Here is a 17,561-nt window from a genome sequence, read left to right on the forward strand (position 1 = left end):
TAAAACTAGTATTTCAAAATATTCTACTGCACACATTATGACATTTTTTGAACACAGCGTTTACAAGAAATAGTCATGATAAATGGTCATGAGCTGCCCATGGCAAAAAAGCATCTATTGAATTTAATTATGATTATGATTATGACAAAGACAGTAGAAAGTTACCTGCACAAATAAAGCAATAATGGCTATGCCGTTCTTCTTCCCCACTGCTTCATCAATGTTGTGGTACATTGTGGAGTTCCAGTGAACTAGATGGAGCTAGGGAGAAAAGCAGAGAGGGAGTTACAATATTTTTGTCCTATCTTAGCAGAGGAATTTCCAAAATAGTTCACAAAACAAATTTTAAAACTATCACATAGGAACAGTAATATAGCATCATCAAACATACTAAAAAAAAAAAAACCAAACCCAAGCAAACAATGTAAAAGCCATAATAAATCAGCACGCTCCTTACGGGAAAATATTATTTCCCCACTCCACCTGAAAAAAAGGAGTTTGCGCCAGATTGCTCTTTTGGAATTTGGGGTGCTGCATCAGAAAAGTCCTTGTCTAGTAGCACAAAAGGGAATGGGAAGCTATAGCAGGCCTTCTAATAATATCAGTAAATTTGGCCAAGTTTACATAGAAAAAGGACATCCTTCAGATACCATAGCCCTGAGACTCCTCTACATATGGTTTTTAACACTAAAACTGAGTTTTAAAGGGTTATGATATAGCCCGTGGGTAGACAAACTAAGGCCCGAGGGCCGGATACAGCCCAATCGCCTTCTAAATCCAGCACACGGACAGTCTGGGAATCAGCGTGTTTTTACATGAGTAGAATGTGTCCTTTTATTTAAAAATGCATCTCTGGGTTATTTGTGGAGCCTGCCTGGTGTTTTTACATGAGTAGAATGTGTGCTTTTATTTAAAATGCATCTCTGGGTTATTTGTGCAGCGTAGGAATTCATTCATGTATTTTTTTCAAAATATATTCCGGCCCCCCACAAAGTCTAAGGGACAGTGGACCAGCCCCCTGCTGAAAAAGTTTGCTGGCCCCTGATATAGCTATATACAGTGGTACCTTGGGCTAAGTACTTAATTCGTTCCGGAGGTCCATTCTTAACCTTAAACTGTTCTTAACCTGAAGCACTACTTTAGCTAATGGGGGCTCCCGCTGATGCCGCACCACCGGAGCCCAATTTCTGTTCTCATCCTGAAGCAAAGTTCTTAACCTGAGGTATTATTTCTGGGTTAGCGGAGTCTGTAACCTGAAGTGTATGTAACCTGAAGTGTATGTAACCTGAGGTACCACTGTAATGTTCTTTAAAATGTTAATGATGTGTTATCAGAATGTGACACCAGAGGGTGCTGCAGAGCTTGCCCCGTCAAATAAGTGGGTAGACCTTGTAGAAAAGGAAGTGAAAACAAATGCCCTTACGTTTTAAAGTGATATAAAAAATATATCATTCTAAGAACATTTAAAGAGTGAGTATAGATCCAGCCCTAGAGTGTTTAGGGCTTTCTCAGTTGTATTCCCACTGACAGTAGCTGGCAGCTAACGTGCAGATCTTATCTGCCCCATTCCTCCCCCTTGAGCCTTGGCCAGGGTGAGAGGCAAGCGTCCATATGCAGGAATGGCTCCCTCATGCCATTAAGCCCTGCTGCTGCCTATCAGAGGCCGGAAGAGTATATCACTGCATCCACTCTCAGAATTTGCAATCATCTTTTGCAAGTCTTGTTAACATGTGATAAAGGTATGTTAAGTGTCTTAGTCAAGTATATGTTACAAGATGAAAAATGAATAGTGAAACCCAAGCTTCCGAAATTTAAGTGCCTAATTCTCAAGCCCTCGCCCCCAGGGCTGACCCACCCATAAAGGCAAGGTGAGGCAACTGCCTCAGGCAACCACCTTAGGCAACAGGGGCCACAGGGGCCACAGATCCCAATACAGTGGTACCTCGGGTTAAGAACTTAATTTGTTCTGGAGGTCTGTTCTTAACCTGAAACTGTTCTTAACCTGAAGCACCACTTTAGCTAATGGGGCCTCCCGCTGCCGCTGCTGCCGCCGGAGCATGATTTCTGTTCTCATCCTGAGGTAAAGTTTTCTCTAAACATGAGGTACTATTTCTGGGTTAGCGGAGTCTGTAACCTGAATCGTATGTAACCTGAGATACCACTGTATAGATCATTATTCCCCCCTCCCCCCCGTTCCTGATGTATTTCTTCACTTGCCCCTACTTTCCTGGCAGAGAGAGGGACGGCATTTTGTGGTTCACCTCAGGCACCAAAATGTCTTGGGCTGGCCCTACTCGCCACCAGCTAGTTAAGTGCTGGACATTGAAAAATCTTCACCTGTAATCATAGTATGCTTTCCTTTTGCTATATATATATATATATCTTCAGATTAAACAATATACAATTAAACATCAGGTACTTATTACCCAGCTTGGTATTCAGAAAGTGTGGCATGTTGAATGAATATGAAGAAGCAAATTATACTGTTATACTTCGCTTTTTCAGTTGTTTGTCAATTTTACAAGCATGCTTAATTCTACCTTTGACTAATGTTAAATGATCCATTTAAATACCAAATCCTATGTTGACATTTCAGCCCCAGTCTCTTCTACAGGAAAAGCAATAGAAATGAAACCACATTATTCAGATGGGATATTGAAGTCTATGTGTGATGGGTGCCCCAAGACAAAATGGCAAATTTAGGTTGCACAATTACGGTTGATTTGGTGCTCTTGCAGAACAAACCCAGTTTCTCCTCTGCTCCCAAATCAGACAAGGAAAGTAATGGGGAAATGAACTGGAAAGTGTAGGATATGCAATGTCAGTCACATCTGCACTACACATTTAAAGCACTATTATACTGCTTTCAGTGTCAGGGAATCCTACAAACTGCAGTTTAAAGGTGCTGATCACACAAAGCTACAATTCCCATCCCAGAGCAATGTGCAGAGCGATTTAACTCTCTTCACAGAGAATTCTGGGATTCATAATTCCCAGTATAATTTGGGGGAAGCCATGGCTGTTTAAAGTGGTATCATAGTGCTTTAAATGTATGGTGTGCATGTGGCCTAAGAGGTGGGCGTGACCGTCATCTGACCTCTCTGCAAATGATTTGGAATGAATGCTTATTAAATAGTCAAAAAGAAATCAGGATGTATGCATAATAAGCAGGTCCATCTGGAAGCAACCTGCATCTAATCTCCTGGAAAACTTGGTACAAAGAAATCAAGATTAATGCTGAATGAATGGATTGTCTAGGATTGTGCCTTTTATCGCTTGCTTTTGCTCTTGATCGCCACAAGAGGGCACTCATGCCGCCTGATGAGCATAATATATACAGCGCAAAAAAGAAACTCCATGTATGGAAAGAAACTCATTGAATTAAAGAGTTAACGTTTTAGCTACTGACCCTATTGGGAAAACAATGCTCAGTTCCACTCCTATTGTTATCTTGTTAAGGTCAACATATACCTTGCCACCAGCAGCTGTAACAATGCTCCAATGGATAATAACCAAGTTTAGAGTGACCACTTTCCTGAGTCTCATTGCCACCTCTTGGATGGAGCTACCATGACTTTCTTGACGGGTCACATTTGAGAGGTAAGGATCTGAAGCAGACTCCCTCCCCACCCCCGCACCAAAGTCCCCAAAACTAATATATATCTGGGAGTTATTTTAGGATTCTTAAAAGAAAAGTATGTTTGTGTGTGTGCTCCATAAATGAGAGAAAATATTCTACTCCCCATTAAAAAGAGCCTAACTATTTTGTGCAGGGCAATCACATTTTATCTTTTAACCTGAAACACAAAACGTACTTAGAATACTCCCCAAAAACTTGAGAGTAAGGCTCTGTATACAGTGTCCTGTTTAATCTGCATCCGGGGCACTCCTGCTGCTGGTTTGGGAAGTGCTAGTCACTATATGGATCCTGTTGTTTCTTAGCTTTCCTTTAAGCAGGTAACGTTGTACTGAGATGGGCACTGGTTGTCACTTTGATTTTAATTTACAGTTTTAACTGTTTTGCTTTGCTTTGGGACACACCCAGAGAATTCCTGTTTTGGGAAGTGATATAAATGTAGTTAATAAATGAACAGACCCAATGTAACTGGCTTGTCCATGTTGCTACCCTCCCATGGCCAGTTATTCCGCATTGAACCAACTAAAAACAAGCAAGCCTGGTTTCCTTTCATGCACATAAAGTTCTGTTGGTTGGGTGTGTGCATATCCAATCATACTTAGAACATTTGGTCCTCTTCCTACTGATATTAATTCTGCTGCATCTTTCTTGTCATCCATGGCCTTGAGAGGTCTTCTGCTAACTCCAGCAGAGTGACTGGCCCCTTCCTAATTCTTCATTTTGCCAAAATAAAAAAATTCCTTCCAGTAGCATTTTGCCAGTAAGGCAATAATTTTTGAGGACATATGTTCTCCAATTAAACCATTTCATTTCTGTCCTTGAAGGACCTTACTTTGGCATTCATGACTCTCCTCTTCCACATTTTACCCTCGCAACCCTGAGACCTAGGCTGACAGGGAATAGCCCAAGGTCACCCAGGAAGATTTCATAAATGAGTGGTGATTTTAACCCTGTCCTCCTGCACTCTAATTCATTTACTATCACCCCACATTCTGGAAAGAAGGCATAGAAGCGAGTAAGTTGGTGGCAGGAGGAATAAAAGTTTAGAGGGGACTTTGTTAAATAGTTCTGTGTGGCAGCTTTAAGACTAACCAGTTCAGGCTCCAGTCCTATCTGGCAGCTATCCCCATGGAATTTAATTGGGCTTACTTCTGAGTAATATATGGTTATTGCAACATTATCCCATACTAGACATTGTGACAGCAGGGACCACTTCTAAACCAAGGTTGGACACACACACACACACAGAGAGAGAGAGAGAGAGAGAGAGAGAGAGATATCATTATTTTCCATATATTCAGTAAGTGTTTTCCACTCTTCTTTAAATATAAGTTCTTCTTGTTCTTTTATTCTATGTGTTAAACCTGTAAGTTCTGCATAACCTAACATCTTAAGTTGCCAATCCTCTTTGTCTGGGACCTCGCTTATTTTCCATTTGGGGGCTAACAAAACACAGACCACTGTTGTTACATACATAAATAAGCTTTTCTGACACCTAGGAACTTCTGTCAGGGTTATTCCTAATAAAACGGGCTCTGGTCTTTTGGGGAAGGTAATTGTAAACATTTTTTCCAACTCATTATAAATCATTTCCCAATATTCTTTTACTTTTTTACATGTCCACCACATATGAAAAAAAGGCCCCCTCCTTTTCTTTACATGTCCAACACATATCTGATGGTACTTTATATATCATAGCCAACCTACTCAGAGTTAGGTACCATCTATGAATCATTTTCAAATAGTTAAGGTTGGGCATTTTTCAGGTGAGTTAGGCACTAAGGGCTGTAGTGTCTACACCTTTGCATAGAATGAGAATGGGAAGAAAACCAGAACTTTGGCCTGCCCATGTGACCCCATTGGCCCTGCCTACATGGCCACTTTGGGCACAGGCCACCCTACCAGCTCTAGGGGTTGTCAGACACTACAGCTTAGCCTAACACCTCTTTTTAGATAGTGGGTCTGTTAGATAATTAAGCTGTACAACGCTTCTGAAATTCACAGCAATATTTAACCTGTTGCAGCTGTTCATGAAATCATCCAATTCATCTTTGAATAGATGAGGGGGAGGGCAACATGGATGCATGGAGATATAATACACTTATATTATGCACATATAATACCCACATATACATATTGCACTGATTTGACTGTATGGCTAGTAAACATCAATAACTGATGTGAATATGAACATGCATCTTTTCAAATAGCAGGCTCAGATTCCAGGAATTTGCCATTATGTTGCACTGGGTCATCCATCATTCACAGTACAAACAAGCCAGAGATACCAGGAAAACAAGTGAAGGTTATGTACAAGTTGCTCAATCTAAGACTTTGATTTACAGTAGCTCCAAAGTTACTAAGGAACAAAAACATACACAAAAAGCCACACAGCTATTGTGCTACTGAATTATTTCAAGTAGAAGTGGATTGGGTTCTGGAAAAAAATATTTGGCTGGATCAGCAAACATTTACAGAAAATGGTTACAATATTTGAGACAGGGTCTTCTATGCCATACAGTTGTTTGTGTTTAAAATACAGGGAAATAAGAAATTTTAAGCAACTAAATATCCCAGTTGTGGCTGGTACGAAATTGGAAAATTTCCATTTCAAAATTGGAAATGTAGGAAGGGGGGAAATGTTTCTTCTTTAGAAAAATTACATGCAAATAGCATAGTTCCCTGGGGAGATTATGGACTCTCCTTCCTTGAAGGTTTTTAATCCTTCCTTTTAAGGTTGGACGGTCATTTGTCATGGATGCTTTAGTTGAGATTCCTACATTGCAGGGGGTTGGACTAGATGACCCTTGGGGACCTCTTCCAACTCTACAGTTCTATTACTTCAGACTTTTATGGGTGCTTCCACATGAGTATTTATTGGAGGATCAGTGCTGCTCATGCATGAAAGGGTTTTTTGTGTATTGGCAGAATTTCTGTGGGTGCATTGGCATCAAAATGCCAGCCTGCATTCCCCCCCCCCACCCATTTAATCTGGATTTGCCCTCTGAAAAGATGGCAAGTTTAAAAATGCTGCTCCCACTTACCTGCTTACAATATCCAATGAGCCATTTAGAAGAGCTCTGTATTTTGGAATACCAGAACAATTACTTTCAATATCAAAAGAAAATGGCCTGGAGAAAAGCAGTTCTTTAAATGGACTGTCAGTACTACTGATGAAGTTTCAGGGGAAGTTTTTCTCATTTAAGACAAAGCTTATTTAGACAGTATTTGCTTTTGAAAAATAAGTTTCATTTTTTTAATGTGGGGCTTGCAAAGGTTGTGAGTTCAGAGAACAGAAATATTATATTAAGATCTAAGAGCATGCACTTTAACCCTGTTACCAGAATACACACCAAGAAGCCCAGCCAGGAAATACTATCTCAGGTGCCTGAACTCAGACATCCAGGAATACAAACTGAAGATTGAAACGTAGTTCTCTTGTTCTTCCAAACTGTTCCTAGCTGACCATATCCTCCAAAGAGCAATGAGGTCAATATGAACCCCGCCTCTCTCATTTCCTTCCGTCATTCTTGAAAAGTACATCATTTGTGACTAGCTTCTATGTAGCAATGCCCTGTGAAAAAGCCACAGCTCGTTTCCTCTTACTACAGCACCCCAAACAAATGTAAGCATATTGCAATTTGCATACTAAGGCAAGAACGTTGATACTTAGCTCTGCAATTAGGGATTGTACCCAGGGAAAGATGAGCCACTCATCTCTCACACTGCATTGGACTGGAAGCAAGTGGAAGCATTTCTCCCCTGAAAGCAGGAAAAGCCTTGCTTCCTTTCCAGGCCAATCTGAATTTGATCTACCACCTCAAAGGACAGCTTCACCAAGCAGGAGATGGAAATCTCCTGGCAGTGCAAAGCAGGCCTAGGTACACTTGCCCTGGGCCTCAGAGGGCTAAGCCCATGGGGGTCCTGCCATTAACCGGCTGCTTTTCTGTTTGAGTTTATAACTGCATTCAAACAAGACTCCTTCCTTGGGCCTCAGACAAGCTTTGCACGGGCCTGGTGCAGAGTACGGTAATCTGCAGGCAGCCAGAGATCATGGGAGCTTTGGACAAGTTAGTACAGCCGAATAAGGTCTCTCTTTCAAAAGCTTTGACACTGGATTGCTCAGAGTAGTGCACAGAAAGGGCCTACCACAAAGAAAACCGCACAGTGTGGGACAAAGGCTCGCGATCCCTTTCGCTAGGTGTGGGCATTTGTCCCTGACAATGGTTTTAAGGGGTGCAGATTTTTTTCCCCATTGATGCAATTCAAATGGAGACATTTGAATCGAATTTGCTGCTGGCAAAAACACAAAAGGAAAGAAAAACCACAGGTAGAAGACAAACAGCCCACTATCACCACCACCAAGGAGCCCCGGGCCAAAAGAGAAAAAAAGACCTGGGTAGACATTTGCTTCTCATTTGTTTGCTTCCTCCTTTTCTTTTCCTGGAATTTGAAAGGAATGGGTAGGAAAAAATGAGTATTGGAGGAAAGGCCAGTAGGAGGCAAGAAGCTGGGGGTGCTTCTCCAGGGGGTCCTGGTGCTTACCTCTTCTTTAAGAATCCCAGAGGTATACATATTCAGGCCCAAGCTCAAGGAGTTTTCATCACATTTATGGTATATGAGCAGGACATGAAACAGAAACTATGGTAGGAAGCTGACTCAATAAGTTCAGCTGTTTCTCTCCCACCCCCTTTGAAAGGTCGGTTCACATCATTTGCTAGAAGTATAAGAAACTGGTAAGGACACAGTGACCCTGGATCTGGGCACCAGATGCCAGCACATCACAGGAAGTCTGTGGCAATTCCACGCCATTAGTCCAGACAGACTGAAGAGGCTTAGAGCAGAGGTCTCAGCACCCATTGCACGAAACCAAGACTAGTAGAGGGATTCAGATGGTAGGTCCTTCCTCTTCCTAGAAGCACATTTCCTTCAGCATTCATTTTAAAGCACATTTAAAGCACATGACATCCCCCCCCCCCGAGTCCTGGAAGCAGTAGTTTGTTAAGGGTGTTTGGAACTATGGTTCCCAGGGTTCTTTGGGGGAAGTGATGTGCTTTAAGCGTGTGATGTATACACTTAAACCAGGCATAGGCAAACTCGACCCTCCAGATGCTTTGAGACTACAATTCCCATCATCCCAGACCACTGGTCCTGTTAGCTAGGGATGATGGGAGTTGTAGTCCCAAGACATCTGGAGGGCCGAGTTTGCGTATGCCTACTTACACCTATAGCCTTGGTGCTATAGGTGTAGGAAGAAGCAGCGATTGAGAAATACACCATTGTGAAGTAGGATGACAAAATTCTGGATGCTCCAAAACATTTTTCTACCTTTTGCATAATACATTTAAATGATGGGTAGATCCACAACAAAAATTTAAAGAACATCCAATGCACTTTTAAAACACATGACATTCCTCAAAGAATCCTGGGAACTGTAGTTTTGTCCTTAGAGAAATACATTTGGCCAGCACCCTTAACAAACTTAAAGAACTACAACTCCCAGGATTCTTAGATGTGCTTTAATGTATAGGGAAGATCTGAAACACACCTGGACAAATATGTTTGTAAATTTATTCTGTGGTATATATCATTACACCAGGGATAGAGACATTGTGGCTCTTCAGATGTTGTTCTGACAACTCCCATCAGCCCCAGCCAGCTTTGTTTATTAGAGTCGGAGTCCAACAACAGCTGGAGGGCCACAGGTTCACCATTCCTGCCTTATACTCTGTTTTCTAATTTCTTTATTTAAAATTCTGTGCTGCCAACATTGGGGGGGGGGAATTGTGGCAGTGAACAGCATAAAATCAATTGTATTCATAAAACAAATACAAAACACATGTAAACACTGGATCAGATTAATACAGCAACATAACTAGATCACCCCTCAGGGAAAGCTTAGGTGAACAGATAAATTTTAAGTAGATGCATAAATGCTAATACTATAGGCATTATTATTTCAGCTAATAAGGCTGGGTTTTTTGTAAGTTAAGGTGTTGAATTGGGAATACATTGCATACAAGTGACTTTAATGGTGTGCTAATATGAACCTATTGGGACGCGGGTGGCGCTGTGGGTAAAAGCCTCAGCGCCTAGGGCTTGCCGATCGAAAGGTCAGCGGTTCGAATCCCCGCGGCGGGGTGCGCTCCCGCTGCTCGGTCCCAGCACCTGCCAACCTAGCAGTTCGAAAGCACCCCCGGGTGCAAGTAGATAAATAGGTACCGCTTACCAGCGGGAAGGTAAACGGCGTTCCGTGTGCTGCGCTGGCTCGCCAGATGCAGCTTTGTCACGCTGGCCACGTGACCCGGAAGTGTCTCCGGACAGCGCTGGCCCCCGGCCTATAGATGTGAGATGGGCGCACAAACCCCAGAGTCTGTCAAGACTGGCCCGTTCGGGCAGGGGTACCTTTACCTTTAATATGAACCTACCTAAACCCTTAGATTGTCATTAGAGGTCCCACCTCAGCTGTAGCTCCCTGTCTGTGGAATACTCTCCCCAGTGAGTTTTGCAGGGCACTAACAGCATGTATGAGTGGTTCCATAGCTCAGTGGTTAGAGCACTGGTCTTGTAAACTAGGGGTCGTGAGTTCGATCCTCACAGGGGACGCGGGTGGCACTGTATTCTAAACCACAGAGCCTCTTGCGCTTGCCGATCAGAAGGTCAGCAGTTCGAATCCCCAAAACAGGGTGAGCTCCCATTGCTCAGTCCCTGCTCCTGCCAACCTAGCAGTTTGAAAGCACGTCAAAGTGTAAGTAGATCAATAAGTAACGCTCCGGCGGGAATGTAAACGGCGTTTCTGTGCACTGCTCTGGTTTTGGTGTTCCTTTGCGCCAGAAGTGGCTTAGTCATGCTGGGCACATGACCTGGCAAAACTGTCTGCGGACAAACACCGGCTCCCTCGGCCTGTAAAGTGAGATGAGCGTCGCAACCCCAGAGTCGTCTGCGACTGGACTTAGCTGTCCAGCTTTAACAGGTTTTTGGTGCCAAATAAAATCTTACCTTTCCCCCAGGACTTTGAAATACTGTTGTTTTTGTTTTATTGTTAGTGTGCTGTCAGAGCTTCTCATTGCTTTGGGGGGGTGTATTGTTTTTTATATATTGTAGGAACTGTTAGTGTTTTCTGTTACAGTATTTTTTCTATGGTATGTTTTTAATTGTAAGTAAGTCTCTTGGAGACCTTTGGGGCTTATTGAGCCAAATATAGGAGTTGATTTCAGCATAGTAGTAATACCTCGATGACCTCTTGAACCTACAAATGCCACAGTGATTTTAAAAGCCTTTGCTATTTAGCCTAATAGAAGCAATGGTGGGAAGCTATATCTGTTGATCAATAGCTATTATAAACTACTTAAGATTTTAGCAAAATGTAAAGTTGGAAAACCAGCTTCTATAAATAAAAATAACATCTAGTAATTTACAAGAATCTACATTAGTACCAAGTTGAAAACTTATCTAGATCAATTGAGAAAACCACTAAGGATCCTGATATGATAACTGAGCTCCATATCTTCATAGGAGTTCATTCTGACTTGGTGATACTAGAGCATTCAATTTCAATAAAGGTGATTTAAAACAATATATGTTAGCCATTAACCGCCTGGAGGAGGAAAGGAACAGAATTAAAATTCATAGAATCAGTATGTAGGCTGCTTAAGAAAACAGTGTAGTGGTATTTTGGCATTGCCCAAAACAAAACAAAAAAGCATTTTGCATCAAAGAGCAAATGGAGAATGGCAAGGGGCAAGAGTTCAGCAGAACTAAAGATGCATGTTTTAAAAGTGAAATTTAGCCAAAGAGAAATAAAACTGAACAAATGCAAATCTGGGGGAAATGTAGGCTGTCTTTCCTGTTCTCCTTTCTTCATGGCAGCAGATATTTTACAGGCTGTGGGAGCAACACTGATTCTGTTGCATTAGAGGGGGATGTGACTGAAGCCCACATGGTCTATGAAATGGGGAAAGAATAACCATTGGGTAACCTGACCCTTCGTTTTGGTGAAGTACAGAATCCAATTATCAGCAAAGCTCCTAAGCTGTGATGGACTCATAGCTTAATTGTAAACCATGTGCTTTGTATTCATAAGTTCAGTCCATTATCTCTCCAGCTGAAATGCAGTAAAATTGGGAAAGTTCTCTGTGGGACACTAGGTAGATAATAGTAGGCCTTATAGCTGGCATCTGTCTGTCTTGGGAGAAAATGGAGGAGTGCACATTTGGGGATGAAGTCAAATCATTGAAGAGTTCCAGTGCTCACTTTGGCTATAGAGACCAATACAGAAGAGACATGTTTTGTTGAAGCTGGGGCAGATGCTTGTTCTCTCTGCACTTCTCTCAGTGGTCATTCCTCCTCTGGTCACTGCTGTGGATACACAATCTGAGTATCTGTCTCCAAGCACTGTAGCTGCCTGCAAGGGATTCCCACATGATAGGGTTGATGTTGTCACCCTTCATGTCTTGTTTGCAGACATCTTTGTAGAACAGAGTTGGTCTGCCAACAAGCCTGGTGCTTGAAGCCAGTTCCCCATAGAGCACATCCTTGGGGATCCTGCCATCTTCCATTCTGTGGACATAACTAAGCCAGTGTAGATGTCGTTGAGACAGGAGTATGTACATGTTGGGAATGTGGGCTTGGGAGCGCACATCTGCATTTGAGACTTTTTCCTGCCATGTGATACCCAAAATCTTCCTAAAGCTGTACATATGGAAGGCACTGAGGCATCGCTCCCAGCAGTTGTTAGTTGCCCATGGCTCACTTCCATAAAGCAGCATACTCAACACACAGGTCTGATAGACTTTCATTTTAGTATTGGATGTTAGCATTACATTATTCCCATACCCTTTTGGAGAGGTGAGCCATCGCTGTAACTGCCTTACCAAAACACTTGGCCAGCTTGGCATCAATGGAGAGGTTGCTGGTTATGGTGGAACCTAATTAGACAAAATCATCTACCACCTCATGTGTGTGATCACCGTGCTGGTGTGTGGAGTGATGGCAGTGTGCTGACCCAGGATGTTGGTCTTTGTCAGGCTTATGGTAAGGCTGAACTACCGGCAGGCTTGGGCAAATAGTCTGATTAAAGCAGCTTCTTGTGTGTTCATATGCCCCATCCCTCCTGCACTGGTGTAACGTTGGAAAATGTTGGTCACTTCTCCTACGTGGGCAGTTATCTTTCCACAAGGGCAGACATTGATGCCGAAATCCAGCATCGCCTGAGCTCTGCGAGTGCAGCTTTCTCCCGACTGAAGTGCAGAGTGTTTGAGGACCAGGACATTTGCAGGGATACCAAATGCTTGTTTACTACCAACCTTCCTGTATGCCTGTGAAACATGGACCACTAATAAATGTCATCTCCAGCTCCTTGAAAGAGTCCATCAACGGTGTCTCTGAAAAATTTTGCACATCACCTGGGAAGACATGCAAACTAATGCCAGTGTACTGAAAGAAGCAAAGATCACCAGTGTTGAAGCAATGGTTCTTCAACATCAACTTCGTTGGACTGGCCATGTTGTGCGGATGCCTGATTATCATCTTCCAAAGCAACTACACTACTCCCAACTTAAAATTGGTAAGCGTAATGCTGGTGGTCAACATAAGAGGTTCAAAGACTCTCTCATGGTAAATCTTAAAAAATGTAGTATAAACACCAACAACTGGGAAACACTGGCCTGTGAGCGCTCCAGTTGGAGAACAGCCTTTATTAAAGGTGTCATGGGCTTTGAAGATGCTAAAACTCAGGACGAAAGGGAGAAGGCATGGTTGGCAAACCCTCACCATCATCAACTCCCACCTGGAAACCTATGCCTCCACTGTGGAAGGACGTGTGGATCCAGAATTGGCCTCCACAGTCACTTACGGACTCACTGTTAAAACTGTGTTTATGGAAGACAATCTTACTCAGCTACGAGTGATCCCTAAAGAAGACTGGTGTAGCTGTAGTCACAAGCATTACTATAGCAGCAGTCCATCTAAGTAACTACATGGCACAGATGAGCATGGAAATGGGACAAGGAAGGAAGCTGCAGCGCCAACAACAGTTCCTTACAGCTTTCCAAAAGCCACTGGAGCACCCCTGCCTCCATGCATGAGGCATCTGATTGTAGACTCTACAAAAGTTCAAGCTGCAATAAATTAGTTAGTTTTCCCAGCTGGCCATGGGAATCTTTGTTCTGTTAGCTGCAATAGATAATTACATGGCAACTTTCCCAGAACTTGCCTGCACTGTGCCAGTGAAAAGGCAGCAAAGCAGCAAAGCATTTTCAACAAGCAAGTGGAGAAAAACTGTAGGGTTCTGCCCACTGTATGTAACTTGCAACTGGGCAAAGTTCCTCCCTGAAGTGTAGCAGCTGAACTGGCAGCATAACATCACACTGCCAGTCTGTAAAACCATTGGAAATTTCTTACATATTATATGGATCTTAGTGTTAGTGGTTATAACTGAAAAAGAAATTAAAGGAATCATGGTTCAACACCTGATTAAATCTAAGTATTCTTATATAGTCATCTCAAAGTAGCAGGATTTGAATGGTTTTTGCTTGATTGGACAATGGAGATTCCAGCCCATGTCATCCTAAGGATTTACCGTAAGTGGTACTAAATCATCTTATTTAAACTCTGGACAATTTGTTCCGCTCTGAACCTCAATGGACTTCATGAAAACAAAATCCTATGCAATCTAAATCTTTGATCTGAACATTTCAGTGTTCTGGGTAGTAGGTTGACTGACTCCATCCCACCTTACAGCTGGATTCCTGGCAAAGTGTCTCTTTGATTCCAAATAATTGCCATTTATTGAGTCTATGGGCAATTTTTCAAAAGATATTATGGCACCATGGCTTCCATTTATTTCAAGCTTATGCTCAAATTCTGAATGAGTACAGGTGCTCATTGTCATGGCCGTTGACCAGGACTCCTTGGAGGCACTGTCCTTCAACTGCTGCAGCTCTGAGGAGGAAATGGATCCACCCCCTGGTTTGTACAATGTGGGTCTGCAGGCACCAGAGCCTGCCTCCCTTCCTCTGAGCCATGAGGAGACATTGGTGCCACCAGACTCTGATGGGCTGGTCCACAGACGCCTTAGGGGCTCCAGAGAGCCCTGAGATGGGAACCGCACAGCTCCCCACCTCAATGGAATGACAAAAGAAGGTTCCAGCCCTTTAAATGTCAAGCGGTGAGGCCTCCAGTCAATGACTATGTATCCCTGCCAGAAATTCAACCAGTTGCTCCAAGACCTCACTAAAACAACTTGAATGTTTGACCCCAGCTTCAGGGGCACAGTTGGTCATCCTGAACCAACACCTTGACTCCATCTCCAAAGTTTTGCCTTGCCAGTCAGGAACTACTAACCTCCTCTGTTGCACCATCATTTCTCTCCGAAGTGGTGAGCATCCCTGTGGATTCTAGGCAATCCTATTTTCAATACTTTTTTGGCTAATAAAAGTTTCAGAGTAGACATGCTGCTTTGTTCCCAATAGTTGCTGAAACTCTGCGACTTTTCATACCACAGATATTTTCGGGGTGTGCTTTTGTCCCACTTTCGTTGTGCTGTAGCACAATGGTGCTCCTCCTCCAGACAGCAATGATGCTGTCTCATTGGGGAAGCATTGCAGAACAATTTAATGGACGGTCCAGTATAATCCCACCATTAATGCACATCAATGCACATGTACATCAATGACATGTTGCCAAATTCTCACACACCCCAAAAAAACCACCAGCATGGAGCAGCCCTTTGAAGAGTTGTTAGGTATGAACAAAAAATTGTTCACACTTTAAAAAAATAGATTTTTTTAAAAAGGATATACAAATCTTTCCCCAAACTGTCATGAGGAATACACATGAACAAAGCCTTCCCAAAAGAACAGAATATTAGAAACAGTTAAAAATATTGATGCAGAAGAAAGGCGGTGTTCTTCACTTTCTCCCCCCATCCTTAGAGATGGATCAAGTAACTCTGATAAAACTCTACTGCTCATGTAGATGGCTAGCTTACTGTGCAATCAGTCCTGCCAGCCTACAGCACTTTGGGGCTCATCCTCAGAGCTATGCATTTTATTCAGTTTATTTATACTTTGTCTCCCAAGACAGCTCACAAAAAGTTAAACATTACAATAAAGCAGATGCATACAGTGTCTCACCAGTTTGGAGCTGACTGAGCAGCGTGCTTCACAGCCAGTTCCTCTCTGGCACGGCAGCATCGAGCTTCAGTGCCAACTATGCAGTAAGGAGAGGGGGTGGCCCCTAGGTTGTCGCCATCCCCTTCCACAAAAACCCTTTCCAATAATTGCCTTAAAGAACCACAAGTTCTCAGCCTCCTGGCTCACTGAAAGCTTTTCAGGAAAAGGATCCCGATTGAATATAAAAGCTATCCATTTTCAAAGGACTTATAACGAAATCCTGCTAAAGATTAACTAACTGTTTAGGCTGCAGTTCTATATACCCACTTAAAGGTAAAGGTAAAGGTACCCCTGACCATTAGGTCCAGTCGTGGATGACTCTGGCATTGCACGCTCATCTTACTCTATAGGCCAAGGGAGCTGGCGTTTGTCCGAAGACAGCTTCCGGGTCATGTGGCCAGCATGACTAAGCCACTTCTGGCGAACCAGAGCAGCGCACGGAAACGCCGTTTACATTCCCGCCAGAGAACCTATTTATCTACTTGCACTTTGATGTGCTTTCAAACTGCTAGTTTGGCAGGAGCAGGGACCGAAGAACGGTAGCTCACTCCATCGCAGGGATTCGAACTGCCAACCTTCTGATCGGCAAGCCCTAGGCTCTGTGGTTTAGACTACAGCGCCACCTGTGTCCCACTTACCTGGGAGTAAATCCCCTTGAAAAGTAAGCCCAGCCGTGTATAATGATCTAAGCCCATGACATGCCAAATTATGAAAGATAGCAGTGCACACCCAGAAATGCCAGGCATGAGTGAGCTTACAACTTGAAATGAGAGATAGCAAGCAAATACAATAGACAAGCCTCAAACTAACAGTGAAATGTTATTGCAGTAAACATAGCAGCAACTCGGTGAGATGAAGCTGATTATATGTCTGGAATGATAAAGTGGGCAAAAGCAGGAAAGCTCTGAATAGGAAAAATGGCCAGTTTGAGAGAATGGATTTGTTGATGGGATAGTGCCAAATCAGTGTTTGTTCAGAACATTGGTTTTGGGGAAACGATGAATAGTTAATGATATGGAAATCTCAGAGACCACTGGAATTATTTCGTGCTTAATTGAATGGGGCATTAAGGACCACAAAGAGCACAGATTTTACACCATTCCTATCCACAGAGCAGCTGCAACAGTTTTACAGGCAGTGAAGTTAAGATTTGTTGTGAATTTGGAGCAAGTGGTCAGACAGAATGTTTGCCTGAAATTCAAAAGATTTCAAGAAATAAACTGACCTGATCCATTCGCTCTTCTTAACATTTCAGGAAAAGTTCTATGTACAATGTTAACAACTGCAACAGCAACAACAAAAGTTCTGGTGCAGGGAAACAATTGTGGAAGATAAAGTAGAAGTGGGATATCTTTACTTTAATCAAAGAGTGTACATGTTAGTAACCTCATTTCAAACCAAACAGAATAATTTTTTTTTAAAGTAGTATGGCATTATCAGAAGAACTTCCCACAAGGGCAGAGATTTACCGTAATATGGTAAGCTGTTGTATGCTAGTCCAGGCTAGTCCAGACTAGGTACCTTGTCAGGGAACAGGTTTCCAGAGTCTCAGTTCTCTGGCACTACCTAAGATCTGTTTCCTTTCCTCAGCTCCCATTTCCTGAGGGTGGATCGGCTTAATTTGTACAGCACACACCTAATGGGACTGCCATGTAATGCTGGAAAAGAATTTTCAGCCTAGCAAACTATGTAGCAGGAGGGAATTTTATTTTTCATGAATATGAGATTAGAGACCATGCTTTTGACTTAGG

The 17,561-nt window shown here is 42.7% G+C and overlaps 1 protein-coding gene and 1 long non-coding RNA gene across 5 annotated transcripts in view; one reads left to right on the forward strand and one right to left on the reverse strand.

Annotated features, from left to right (window-relative positions):
- The window catches only part of CA8 (carbonic anhydrase 8), a 43,311-nt gene that overhangs the window by 13,905 nt on the left and 11,845 nt on the right, over window positions 1-17,561 (reverse strand). For all 3 annotated transcript variants that reach the window (XM_082234010.1, XM_082234009.1, XM_082234008.1), the window contains exon 4: window positions 166-261. In XM_082234010.1, the coding sequence (XP_082090136.1) occupies window positions 166-261 (96 nt within the window). The remainder of the gene's footprint in view (window positions 1-165; window positions 262-17,561) is intronic.
- Window positions 1-17,561, forward strand: part of LOC309538475 — a 40,659-nt gene that overhangs the window by 12,004 nt on the left and 11,094 nt on the right. Inside the window, exons 3-4 of one of the 2 annotated variants that reach the window (XR_014222196.1) lie at window positions 3,460-3,600; window positions 6,982-8,622. This is a non-coding gene — a long non-coding RNA (uncharacterized lncRNA). Of the gene's footprint in view, window positions 1-3,459; window positions 3,601-6,981; window positions 8,623-17,561 lie in introns of those variants that run through there. The other variant, XR_014222195.1, reaches the window with a different exon arrangement.

Source organism: Podarcis vaucheri, assembly GCF_965113315.1.
Source record: "Podarcis vaucheri genome assembly, chromosome: 8".
NCBI classification, from domain to species: Eukaryota; Metazoa; Chordata; class Lepidosauria; order Squamata; family Lacertidae; genus Podarcis; species Podarcis vaucheri.